The 12,504-nt window shown below is 43.2% G+C and overlaps 1 protein-coding gene across 1 annotated transcript in view; it reads right to left on the reverse strand.

Annotated features, from left to right (window-relative positions):
• Positions 1-1,092: 1,092 nt before the first annotated feature.
• Positions 1,093-12,504, reverse strand: part of Gtf2f2 (general transcription factor IIF subunit 2) — a 120,044-nt gene continuing 108,632 nt past the window's right edge. Inside the window, exon 8 of the mRNA XM_021635067.2 lies at positions 1,093-1,583. Within this exon, the coding sequence (XP_021490742.1) occupies positions 1,464-1,583 (120 nt within the window). The 3' untranslated portion in view covers positions 1,093-1,463. The remainder of the gene's footprint in view (positions 1,584-12,504) is intronic.

Raw genomic sequence — 12,504 nt, forward strand, 5'->3', positions numbered from 1 at the left:
GACTGCTGTAATACATGACATTTTGTCTTGAGGAAACTCCTGTGTACATGTACCACTTCCACCCAGTCAACTAAAGACGATGAGAGAAAGGTGTTTTCATGCTCTAAAAAAAAAAACAGTGCCAGCCTTTTCTATCTCAGCTGCACCACCCTGACAGCCATGATTTAGCCGGCAACGGAATCTGACAGCAAAGGGTCAGCCCTTGGCCGAAGGGTAGGAAGCAAAATTCTCAGGCCAAAGCCAGTCTCCAAGGACCTTATATCTGGTTAGAGAGATATATCCTGAAACTGAAAGGTATTTAATTTTCAATTATTATTATAGGAGATTCTCTTTTTAATTTTATTTTTTGGGTTGGAGAGATGGCTCAGAGGTTAAGAGAACTGGCTGTTCTTCCAAACGTCCTGAGTTCAATTCCCAGCAACCATATGGTGGCTCACAGCCACCTATAATGAGATCTGCTACCCTCTTCTGGCCTGCAGGCACACATGCAGACAGAATGCTATATAAATAATAAATAATAGAAAGTATGCCCCCCCATTTTAAGTATGCCATTAAAATTATTTTCATTTATGTGTCTGTGTGAATGTGCAAACATGTATGTGTAGGAGCCCATGGAGACCTGAAGAGCATGGATCCCTTCATGTTGGAGTCAGAGACAGCTGAGAGCCAACTGACTTAGATGCTGGGAACCAAAGTCATCCTCTGCAAGAGCAGTTTGTGCCATAACCTCCAAGCCAGCTCTCCAGCCCCAATTTCTTATTTTAAAAGCAAACAAAATGAAGACGAACTCTCCACAATTCTGTCCCTTACTAGTTACTAGTATCGAGTAAAATAAGCCACTGATGAAAGCTGCCATTTAGTACAGAGCACATGGGCCCCTTTATTACTGCATGTTTGAGCTGACACATTATCTCTGTAGAAAGGGATAACATAACTTCACTCTTCAGTTTCAGAAAATGGAACTTCAACCCAGTGTTCCTTTAATAGTTTCTGTAGCTGATGACCCTCCCTCCCAGCTTTCTCCCTTCCCTTTGGATTTTACCTTAGTTCTTCAGAGATACAATTTTCATTTAGAAAATATCCCATTTACACTTGAAAGTTGAAACAAAAGCAGTTTTAATTCCCAGATCCTACCCATACCATGAACTTATTTTTCTTTTACGGGGATGGTCTTGCTGTGTATTGCAGGCTGGCCTCAAACTCACTCACACCTTCCTGCCTCAGCCTCCCGAGCGCTGGACACACGCATACGCTAGCAGGTCCAGCTGAACGCTATGGTTTAACACAAGTTTAGTCTATAAATAACATCTTTCTCTTCAAAAAAACACTTAAGAAACTTCATGGAATCCCAGCTTTAACAGTTTACTGAGAGGAAGGCGGAAGCAGTCGGCTGTGTCTGTCCCGTCAGCAGGCGCTCAGCGTGTGCTGTGAGCCGCTGCTAACTGTTGTGGCACAGGCTTCTCTCAGTCACTCTTCTCTTCTACTTGGTAATGCCTGTACTCTGGCTTCAGCTCCCATGTATTCTTGTGAATCCCTTTTACATTCTGAATGCCGATTTCTTTCAAGATTTCTTTCAGGTATCCCTAAAAATAAAACAAAACAGCTCCACAGATGAGATTTTCAAGACAGGAAATAACATTTAAAATGAAATACATTGAATACTCAGAAGTAACAAAAACATACTCTTAAAAGTCAAGTGGGGTTTCTATGAGGAGGTTCAACAAACCGTTTTTTCTTTTTTTTTTTTTCGACAACGCACACCTTGCTAAACACACAACTATGCACATCAAAGGCCTGGAAGTCCTGAATAAAAACAGTGGTTTAGAGAGAAACACTTTTAGTAATGGTTGGTCAATGTTTACTGAATTATTTGGACAGCAATCTGCTCCTGACTCTGATGACTTAACAGACCCAGACCACAGACTGCAACCAGCTGTTTCAGGAGCATTCATGGAAAGTGACAGTCAAGAAGCAAGCACACGACAAGCATCTAGAACTCCCACTTCTAAGATGGGTTTTCTTTTAAAGACAGGACCTAAGACAGATCTTCAAATCTGAGTTTCAGAATACTCCTTTCCTGTGGAATAGGGAAAGGTACAATCTTTGTGTTGCCTGAGCCTGCCAAAGCGGGGAGAGGACTAAGAACTAATAATGAGACGTGCTGACTGTGAGGGCACAGGCTTCTTGAGCTTGGCTTATGCTATTTTACGTCCCTGAAAACCTGCTTAGCAAATGATTACTGGAGTCATAGAAATTATGACTATGCCAAGTGTACTACAAAACTCTGCCTTTGTTTGCCAGAACCCACTAAGGCACCCACTATAAACTGACCACAAATAACAGTAGCCCCTAGCAGAGAAAGGAAAGCTAGTTATTCAGAAGTGATGTGTCCTGCCACAGAAAACCCAACCAACCTAACTTCTGAACATGTGTGTCAAAGAACACAATGTTATTAAGATGGCTGTTCTCACTGCATGAAACGAGAGGTACTAATGGTTGAGGATCTACTGCCAGGATAACATTTGCACCACATGCAAAACTACATAAACCTTACTGAGTGTGGATCTTTAGCAACCGTGTGTGTGTGTGTGTGTGTGTGTGTGTAGACAGGGTTTTACTATGCAGCCCTGGCTAGCTAGGAACTCTCTTATGTAGACCAGCTGGCTTTGAACTCAGAAATCCACTATGGGCCCCTCCCTTTACAAACAGGGTCTGACTATATAACCTTGGCTGGCTTGCAACTCTCTATGTAGACTATGTTGGCCCTAAGCTGGTAGAGATTTCCCAGCCTCTGCCCCTAGAGTGCCACCAGACCCAGAGTTGGCCTTGTTTTTGAGACATGGTCTCATTAAGCCATCCAGCCTGACCTGAAATCTGTGATCTTCCTTCTTCTGTCCAAGTCCCTAGCTGATTCCTTCAACTACTCTCAAGTTCCATCATGTCTGCTTTGAGGCTGTTGAAGCTCTGACACTCCAGGATCTTTGAAAGCCTCATTCTCTGAACCTTACCAGAGTAGGACACTGTATGTTATCAAACAGTCAAATTCCTACCTATGCTGATCTGGAGTAATGCAGCACATCCACTCAGCCACAGACAGGCTGCATAACAGATTTTATTTTTATTTTTTTTTTGAGACAGGGTTTCTCTGTATAGCCCTGGCTGTCCTGGAACTAGCTCTGTAGATTAGGCTGGCCTCGAACTCACACAGATCTGCTTGTTTCTCCTCCTGAGTGCTGGGATTAAAGGCATGACCCACCACCACCCGGGTGGAAAACCTAGAGCCTCTGTGGGGCCCTTGGAAGGCTTAGCTGCTCTGTCTGCTGGACAGCCTTCCAGTGAACAGGCCCCAGCAGGTGGCAGCAATGAACCAAATGCTGCCTGGGTTCCCCAGGCGGCTTGCCTGCCTCCCACACCTTCTATAGTTGGCTCTGCTAAAGCAATGAGTGTGAATGAGTAAGCATAAAGGCTTGGGCATGCAGGTAATATGCACGTCTCCCATCTGCTTTTTCAAATTACACTTGAAAATGGGACACTGTTCACAAACTACTTTCTAATTAAACTAGATTCATAAATGGAAAATGATGGGTTAGGCACAAATGATTCCCAGTTTAGGTGCCAAGAATGACATCTTTGTAAAATTCCAAAGAATGGCTTATTGTGAGGCAGCTAACATCCTGTTGCACAAACAATCACACAGTTGTGGATGCACTGCAGTGGGTCCAAATGCAAACAGCAATCACCAGGAGCATCTCAGCAGCCTAGAGAAAAGCAGCTCTTCTGACTTCAAGTTGTGTGCCTATCTATAGTTTAGGCCAAGAAAACGGAAAGCCAGAAAAGTGTTCAACAAAAAACGGTAAGAAAAGTCTTCACTGGAACAGAGAGATGGTTTAGCAATGAGGGCTAGGCTCACAAAAAAGAGACAAAGTCATCACTCCCCAAACTGGTTGTTTCGCATGCAGTCCCCCCTCATCTGGTAATGCAGCACATGGACTTATTACAACAGTAAGAAGGGAACGAGAATCACAGCTACTGACCTGGTCAAGTAACAAAACAGAACCGGAACCACACACTTAACCAGGCCACAACTGTGCAGGGTGGCGTCTTCAAATTGCCTTCATCTTTAGGACGTTCAAACCCCAACCAAAGAAACAGTTACACCAACCAACGAAACAGCTTCAACTTCCCAAGGAGTAGGCACAGTGTTTACAAAGGAAGTAGTAGCAAAAGGGAAAAACATGTTCAGAAAGATGCGGACAGAGATTCTAGTTAGCGTTATTACTGCTACAATGAAATACCATGACCAAAATCAAGCTGGGGAGAAAAGGGTTTATTTGGCTCACACTTCCACATCTTAGTCTATCACTGGAGGAAGTCAGGACAGGAACTCAAACAGGGCAGGGACCTGATGCAGAGGCCATGCTGCTACTGGCTTGCTCTCCATGGTTTGCTCAGCCTTTTTTTAAAAAAATAAAACCCAGGAGCACCAGCCCAGGAGTGGCACCACCCACAATGGGCTGGGCCCTTCCCTATCAATCACTAATGAAGAAAATGACCTTCAGCCAGATCCTTCCTTCCTTCCTTCCTTCCTTCCTTCCTTCCTTCATTTATATTTATGTAACATGCATTAGTATTTTGCCTGCATGTATTTCTGTGTGAAGGTGTCAGATCCCTTGGGACTGAAGTTAAAGACAGTTGTAAGCTGCCATGTGGGTGCTAAACCTGGGTCCTCTGGAAGAGCAGCCAGTACTCTTAACTGCTGAGCTATCTCTCCTTCAGCCCTACAGTCAGATCTTATGAGACTTTCTAGTTGAGGTCTTCTCCTTTCAGATAACTCTAGCTTGTGTTAAGCTGACATCAAACTAGGCAGCATACCATCCGATAGTGCGCGGTCCCTGCAAGTCTCACCTCAGACTCCTTCAGAGGCACCCACTCTGGCCTGTCTCCCTGCCACTTGCCATTCTCTAGCTGTGTGCTTCTGGGTTCTTCATGCTAGGTGCCTCCTCCCTGTAATGCTTATCCCGTTCCTCATTTCTGAACTTTCTAGCCTTTACGTTTAGGGGTCAATGTCACTTTTGCAGAACAATTTTTGTCAGCAGTCATCTCAATCCATAGACTTGCATCCCACATTGCTCATTATTCCATGAGCGTCTCCCCGACCCCCACACACTTCAAAGTTTCTGTAATAACCCACTTTGGTTCTTTCTGTGCTTACACTGACTTCAGGGCCTTATTTCTTCACATGTCTCTCGTCTTAGTCCACCTGCTCCTGCCAGGCCTCCCTGTAATCACCAAGTGTACTACGTGAATGAGTAGGGGTGCCTGAACTTTGATTAGGCAGCAGAGAGATGGGGAGATGCCACAAGGGTCTGCAGAAATGAGCTCCACAAACTCCATTCCTTTTTACTTCTGGAACTTTTGGAGTTTTCTCTCTGGAATAGGTGGTGACTAGTTTGAGGAACAAAACTGAGTGGACTGCATTACTTGAATTTGAAATTAATTATGAAAGCTGTGTTGTAGTTATAGGCGGTAAAGTATACCCAATCACAGAATTATGCTGGAGACAAAGTACAATTGAGAGATGAAATATTACAACTTTATGAGTACTGAAAATTGTAAATCCCGTTCCGCTTTGCTATCCACCCCAGTGTTTACCCCAACACTGACTACGTGCCACCAAGTGGGGCAGAGCCTTAGTCTAAGTTCCTTGCAGAATGGATCAGGTAGAGACATGCATATACACAGGCAAGCACAGTGAGAACCACATACTCCGTGTGTGGTAGGAGCCCTGGGAAGGGCCCTGCCCAAGCCTGTTTAGGTGTTCCTTGAGGACAAGTACTGCACCATTTCAACTGAGGCCAATTCTATGCAGAGAGAAGCACACTTAAAAACCGAGCGACTTTCCCCCTTACTTTCCCTTCCTCCATGCCTGTAATTCAGAAAGGATGGCAGAAACAGGTAGAGCTCAGTGTCACATGGGACTAGGATGTTTCTCATTAGTGTGGGCCATGATGCAGTACATCATTCAAACACTGGCTCAGCTTCAGCGCTTTTTCATCAAAGGGATGTGTGGGAGGGGACCGATGGCAAGTGAAGGCTGAGCAAAGGGGGATGAGGTGCCACAGCTCCTGCGAAGGAGGCAGCAAAGCACAGCTGACCACAGCAGCCAGGGATTAGGCTGGGCGTAGTATCTGTGGTGACTAAGAGGTCAGAACCGGCCAGTGGACTTCCTGACTCCCCCAACCCTAGCACAAGGTACAAGTAACCTGTGATTTCAGCTCCTTCTCTGCTTACTACCCCACCCCACCTGGTTTTCTTCTCCAGCTCTGCCAACCTAAGAGAACTGATCTGCATTTCATTTCATCAGACATTTCAGTGATAAGCAATATTTACATAATAATAAATCAAGGGCACTTGATTAAGAACACCTCTGACAGGACGGAGATTCCCAGCCTCTAGTGCTTCCAGTGAGTTAATCAGAGACGCTGTCTGGCTTCTGGTCACAGACTTTAGACCAAGTGCCCAATATGCGGATCTGTGTGCCCCAGCTGGCACAAGGGGCATGCGTGTCTTATTATGAGGTACCACAGGAGGAAGGTGTCATAAACAGAACTTTCTGAGTTAGTGACTTCTTTCAGGAATGTCAACAGAACAAAGGACTTCCTGATGAGGCTGTTAGTGACTGCAAGGCACAAGACTGCTCATTAAGATACCAACTGCACTTTAGGAGTAAACAGTGAAGAAAGGACCAGATGCTCCCACTACTTCAGACAGAATAAACTGTGAACAGGAGAGGGAAGGTGGTGCCGGGGGGGGGGGGGGGGGGGGGGGCTTCTGCAGAACACAGGCCTGTGTTTTCCTCCTCTCCTCACTACCGGCCCCACCCACCCGGTATCTGCTCTTGGTTCCCACTACTTCTATTTCCTTTGAAAACTGTAAGCAACTAACAGATGGGTGATGACACGATCAGAGGGCAAAACCCTGCCTGACTCTACATTTTCTTCAAACCTTGAAAAACTAGCTAATTCTTGCATTAGTATTTTTGTGCTGAAAAAGCCTCATCTGCCTGGCAGTGGCAAGTATCTTATAGGTGTGAAGGGCTCAAATAAAGTTCACTTTCTTGTTAATTTTAAAACAATGTCTCGGACCCTGGCTGGTTCATACTGGCCTCAAGCTCACTGCTTGCCTCCATAATGCTGTGGTTAGAAGAGTGCCACCACACCTGGCCCCTTTAACTTTGGTTGAAGATAGGCCTCAATACTGGAACAGTTACTTGTATAGGGAACAGACTGAACCTTGGCTACTATACACTAGGCTTATAATGGTTTAAAACTGGGAGTAAAACAACAAATCATTAACTACTGGAAAACAGATATCCAAGTCTCAATAAGAAGAAAATACCACTTAGAGACAGAAAGCAGATCTATAGTTGTCTAGGTTTTGGGATTGGGCAACTGCTAATGGATAGGGGATTTCTTTGGGGTATATGTGGAACTGTTCTAAATTAGCTGATTGTGGTGACAGTTTGTGATTTTCAACAAACTTAAGTGTATTAACACAGACAGTTCATTATAGAGTTTATTCTGAAAAAAAAAAAAAAAAAAAGGCTGTGAATTAAGAAGAAAGACTTAAAATGAAACTGCCTGTGCTGGCAAATATCTATAGTCCCAGCACTCAGGAGGCTGGGGCAGGAGGAAGCCTTATATGAGGCCAGCCTAAACCACTCATTCAGTTCAAGGCTGGCCTGGGCTACACAGTGAAAAATAATAATTTTCCAGCCGTAAAGTTAAAGGAAGTGTGTGGCTCTACATGTTACTCACAGCAACGATTACTGAGGGTTCCATTCTGGAAATAAAGGCTGACTGACTGATGCTGTAACAGACTGGCTCAGGCAGCTAAGGTAAGCCTGGGAGGCCCCAGATGTAGAGGTCCTGGCTGTTTTTTCTTGTTGCGGCTAATGCTTCTTGAACAGAGTCCAATATAAACAAGATACTTTCTTGAAGAAAACTGTTCTCATATAGATGGCAAGCCTGAAAACACGGCAGCTTGTTGAGGAACTAAAAAAATAGCAGTGGGAAGTCAATAATCTCACAGTTTTACTCTACCTCTCTCCAAAACTGAGTGCAGAGGCTGGAGAGGTGGCTCAGCAGTCAGAGCCCTGGCTGTTCTTCCGGAGCAGCCAAGCTCAGTTCCCTGCTTACACTAGGAAGTTTACAACCATCTGAACTTCAGGCCCAAGGGATCAGATCCCCTCTCCTCTCCTCTGCGGGTATGGACACACACTTCCTACTAATGTTCTTTATATTAAAGACAAATTTTCTGGGTTACCACTTGGAGAAAAAGTCCTTCTGTATTTTGCACACAAATAACACATAATTTTGTTTCCTGAACATCTGTCTCTGAAACTATCACCAGTGTAGCATCTTCTATATAAGCTTGAGATGTTTGGGCATGTTACTAAATTTATCTTAAAATATGACCTCATTTATAAATGAGGTGAGGAAAACAAAACAAAACACCAACAACACTGAAAACGGAAATGATGAGAAGCTGGGCATGCTAGCACATGCCTGTAAGCCCTGACCTCAGGAAGGGCATCAAGGTCAAGGGTGGAAGAGTTACAGCTCCAGGTCAAAGACAGCCTGGGCAGCCAAGTGTGAGCAAGCCTCAAAGCAAACGTGAAAACAGGGCCAGGAGAGACAGAGCTGAGGGGTCCAATCTCCAGAGTCAGGAGTTCCAGGTCAGCACTGGCCTCCGCCAGTTCTTGACCATCCTGTCTCAAAACAACACCATTTAATTGTTGGTTTTTTAGGTCTTAGAGCTGTCCCGGTATTCTAGCTGCTTCCATTTTTTAATAGTGTGCTTCTCTTCCTTAATAAATTGTCTATATTTCTACCAAAAGTAAAAACAAAAAAACCTCTACAATAAAAACATTAAAGTTTTGTAAATGTATTTAAATTTTACCTACTTATATTGAGTTATTTATCTTAGTACATTTCTTATTTTAAAATTAAGATTTCTCTTTGTGAATCAGAAATAACTATTCTCAAAAAAGGACTATCATTAATTAATATACCCTATCGGAAAATTTAGTATTAATACTTAATTCAAGAACTGAAGGGAATGTGAACTGAAAACTCTTAAAACTTTGTCTCTACAAAGGAATCAGATGAAAAAAGGGACACTTCAGAGTACAGCACTGTAACACAGCAGCAATTATTAGACAGCATTTTAGAATAAGCTTCAAATATCTTAAGTTCCCACTTTCCTTTGGAATTAGGAGCTGAACTAGCAAACATCAAATTTGTGCTCTTTTTTCTGCACATCTGACCACAATCAATGACACTACATAAAAAGCAGAAAGGGATCGTATTGTGAGAAAAATACATTCTCTCTCCTCATTAAAAAGGTCTTTCACTGTCAGAAAATTTCCTTGCTTGTCCATAGATCTATCTATGTGATGGAATAAACATCAGGGCATGATAATGACTTTCCTCAGCTGAAATCAGGACAACTGTATCCAAGCCCCAGCCCTGGCCCTGTGAGGTAGAAAACAACTGTCTCTATGCTACCTTTTTTATGAACCCAACTGGGAGGCCTACAGGCCAGGGTTTGCAGTTCACAGCATGAAGAAGAAATAGGGATTTCTGCCTGGCTTGAACAACCTGGGTGTCAGTGTCACTTAAAAGATCTTGGTAAGGTGCACTGAGGGGCTGGTGAGGGCTCACTGGTAGAGGTACTGTAGCCAAGCCTCATGGCTTGAGTTTGATCCATGGAACCTACACGGCGGCCAGAACTAATTCTCCCAAGCTTTCCTCTGACTTCTATATGTACACCCACATGTGCAAAATAATGCACACACTTGAGACGTTAAAGCTCAAGAAAATGACGTGTCTCAGCTGTAATCACAGCAAGTTTTCTATGGCATTAATACAAATGTACATTGGGAAAGGGGAGATGCTGGAAGCATGTGTCAGGTCTCAGGGTTCCCTTGGCAGTTTCATGTTTCAAAGGGTAGTATTTAAACTTTCCAATAGCTTGTAGTTCCTTAAAAAGAAAAAAAATGTAATGCATGCTTCTATTTTATACAAGGAGGAAGACTAGATAAAACAGAGTAAACGTTAAACAGCACCAAGTGCTGGAGGGAAGGGAATAAGAGGACTCCTATGATGTTTTATATTTTATTTTTATTATTACATTTAAATTATTTTTATTTCACTTATATGAATATTGCGCCTGCCTGTCTGCCTAGCTTTCTGTGCACTACATGCATACCTTGTGCCCATGAAAGCCAGACAAGGGCAGTAAATGCCAGATGGTTATGCTTTGTCATGTGATACTGGGAATCGAATCCTGGTCCTCTGGAAGAACAGCCAGAGCCCTAACCACTAAACCATCTCTCTAGCCTCCAATGTTTCATATTTATATAGAGTAGAAAAAGCTAAAATACGAACATTCTGCAATATGGATATCATATTCCTGGCTTTGTGTCAGGTACCAAGGCTTAGCTTTTTCAAACTGGCTTGTCTTTGAGAACCTTCTACTGTTATGGCTGCCTGTATAAGCTACATAAGTGAATAGGGTAGTTACTGTGATGAGTAAGCTTGCTTTCAGAAGTGAATGTTTTCAGGAATAAAAAATAACAGAAGAAAGGAAAATATTCACACTCCCTCCAACAAGGCCCCACCTACTACTCAAAGCTACACCTATTAGCGCACTCCCTATGGGCCAAGCATTCACACACATGAGTCTATGGGGAATATTTTTATTCAAACCACCACAGGCTGGGATGTCAGAGATGGAGAGAGGAGGGAAAGGAGAGAAGGAAAGGCAGGTGGTGTGTGAGTGTGTGTGTGTGTGAAAACAATGGCATTATAAATGTCAGCATGCAGACAGCATTGGTACTGGCAATAATGCAGAGGATTTGCTGTGGGCCAGATCTGGTATTGATTTTTTATTTTTTATTTTTGGTACTGGCTTGGAGACTTGGTATTGCTTGAAGGTGCAAGAGATGGTACAAACCTGCCCTTAGGAGGTAGATGGGGGAGAGAAAGGAGCTTGAGGCTAGCCTAGGGAACACGTTTCAGTAGTACATGACAAGACTGTGCCTCTGAAAAAGGATCTGGCAGCTGAGGAGGTGCAACTTCTCAATGACTCTGTTGTTATACATCAGACTTCTCTTCCGCATCAGCGGTCTACCAGGAGAACTTGATAAAAGCTACTCATGTGTTCTCTGGAAAATCTAATGATGGCCGCACACACTCACTAAGTTAGTAGGTCTCCTGAGGGCCACCCTGCGTCACTACTGAAGAAGATCTAGAGCAAGAGATTCACTAGGTCTCACAACATACAGCTATCTGGCCAGGCTGGTGAGTTAGCTCAGTGTTAAAAGCACTGGCTACTCTTTCAGAGGCTCTGGGTTCAATTTCCAGCATCCAATACCCTTTTCTATACTCCCCAGGCACAGACCCACATGCAGGTAAAACACCCATATACAAAGAGGGAAATGCAAAACAAACAATAAGAACAAGAGACAAAACAACAACAACAAACCCAAAATTGAACTGAAGCTTTTGGAGACAGAGTACATATGCATTATATAGTTCACACTGGCCTTGAGCTTGGGATCTTCCTACTGGAGCCTCTGAGTACTAAGATTATAAAGATGTGTTGCTACATCTACCCCAGACAGACATGTTAATAATCTCTTTCCTTAGATGCAAAACAAACAAACCTAACAGCCCATGTTAAGAGCAAGAACCTGCTTCCCTAGCATTACTGGACTGTCCCTCTACTTGGTTTATTTCCCTATGTCTAACAGGGTATATTTTATTCTGTAGGAATACCTTATCTGCTGTGTGTGTTTGGGATGGCCTTTTCATGTAGGCATATTTACATATAAAAATAACAAAGATAAACTTCATTAAACCCAGAAGAAACACAGCCTGATAATAAATTATTCTGTTAAAAATATTTTAATCTAGCAGGGATGCTGTGTCTCAGGCTGTGGTGCCAAAGGGAACTAAGTCATTAGCTGAGTCGCTAACACTACAGCATGAACACTATCAGAAATGAAAAAGAATGTGAAATGCTTAGCAGGTCTCAGACTAATGTTAAGAATGCTTTTCTTCATATAAAATTATTTCTGTTAAATGCATCTTTAATTTTATAACTATTACTAATTTTATGTGTACGGATGTTTTGTCTGCATGTATATCTGCACCCCATGTTATGCCTAGTGTCTGCAGAGGCCAGAGGCAATGTAGGATTTCCTTGATCTAAAGTTACAGATGGTTGCCAACCACCATGTGGGTGCAAGGAATCAAACCTGAGTCATTTAGAAGAGCAGTCTCTTAACCACTGAGCCATCTCTCTAGGCCCTAAGATTTTATGATTGTGCTTGCATACACGCTTTCACACACAAGTGCCTTGCTGTGTGTGTAGCAGTCAGAAGACAACTTTTCAGGAGTGGGTTCTCTTCTTCCTCAGTGGGTTCTGGGGAATCAT

Source organism: Meriones unguiculatus, chromosome 9 (genome assembly GCF_030254825.1).
Source record: "Meriones unguiculatus strain TT.TT164.6M chromosome 9, Bangor_MerUng_6.1, whole genome shotgun sequence".
Taxonomy (NCBI): Eukaryota; Metazoa; Chordata; class Mammalia; order Rodentia; family Muridae; genus Meriones; species Meriones unguiculatus.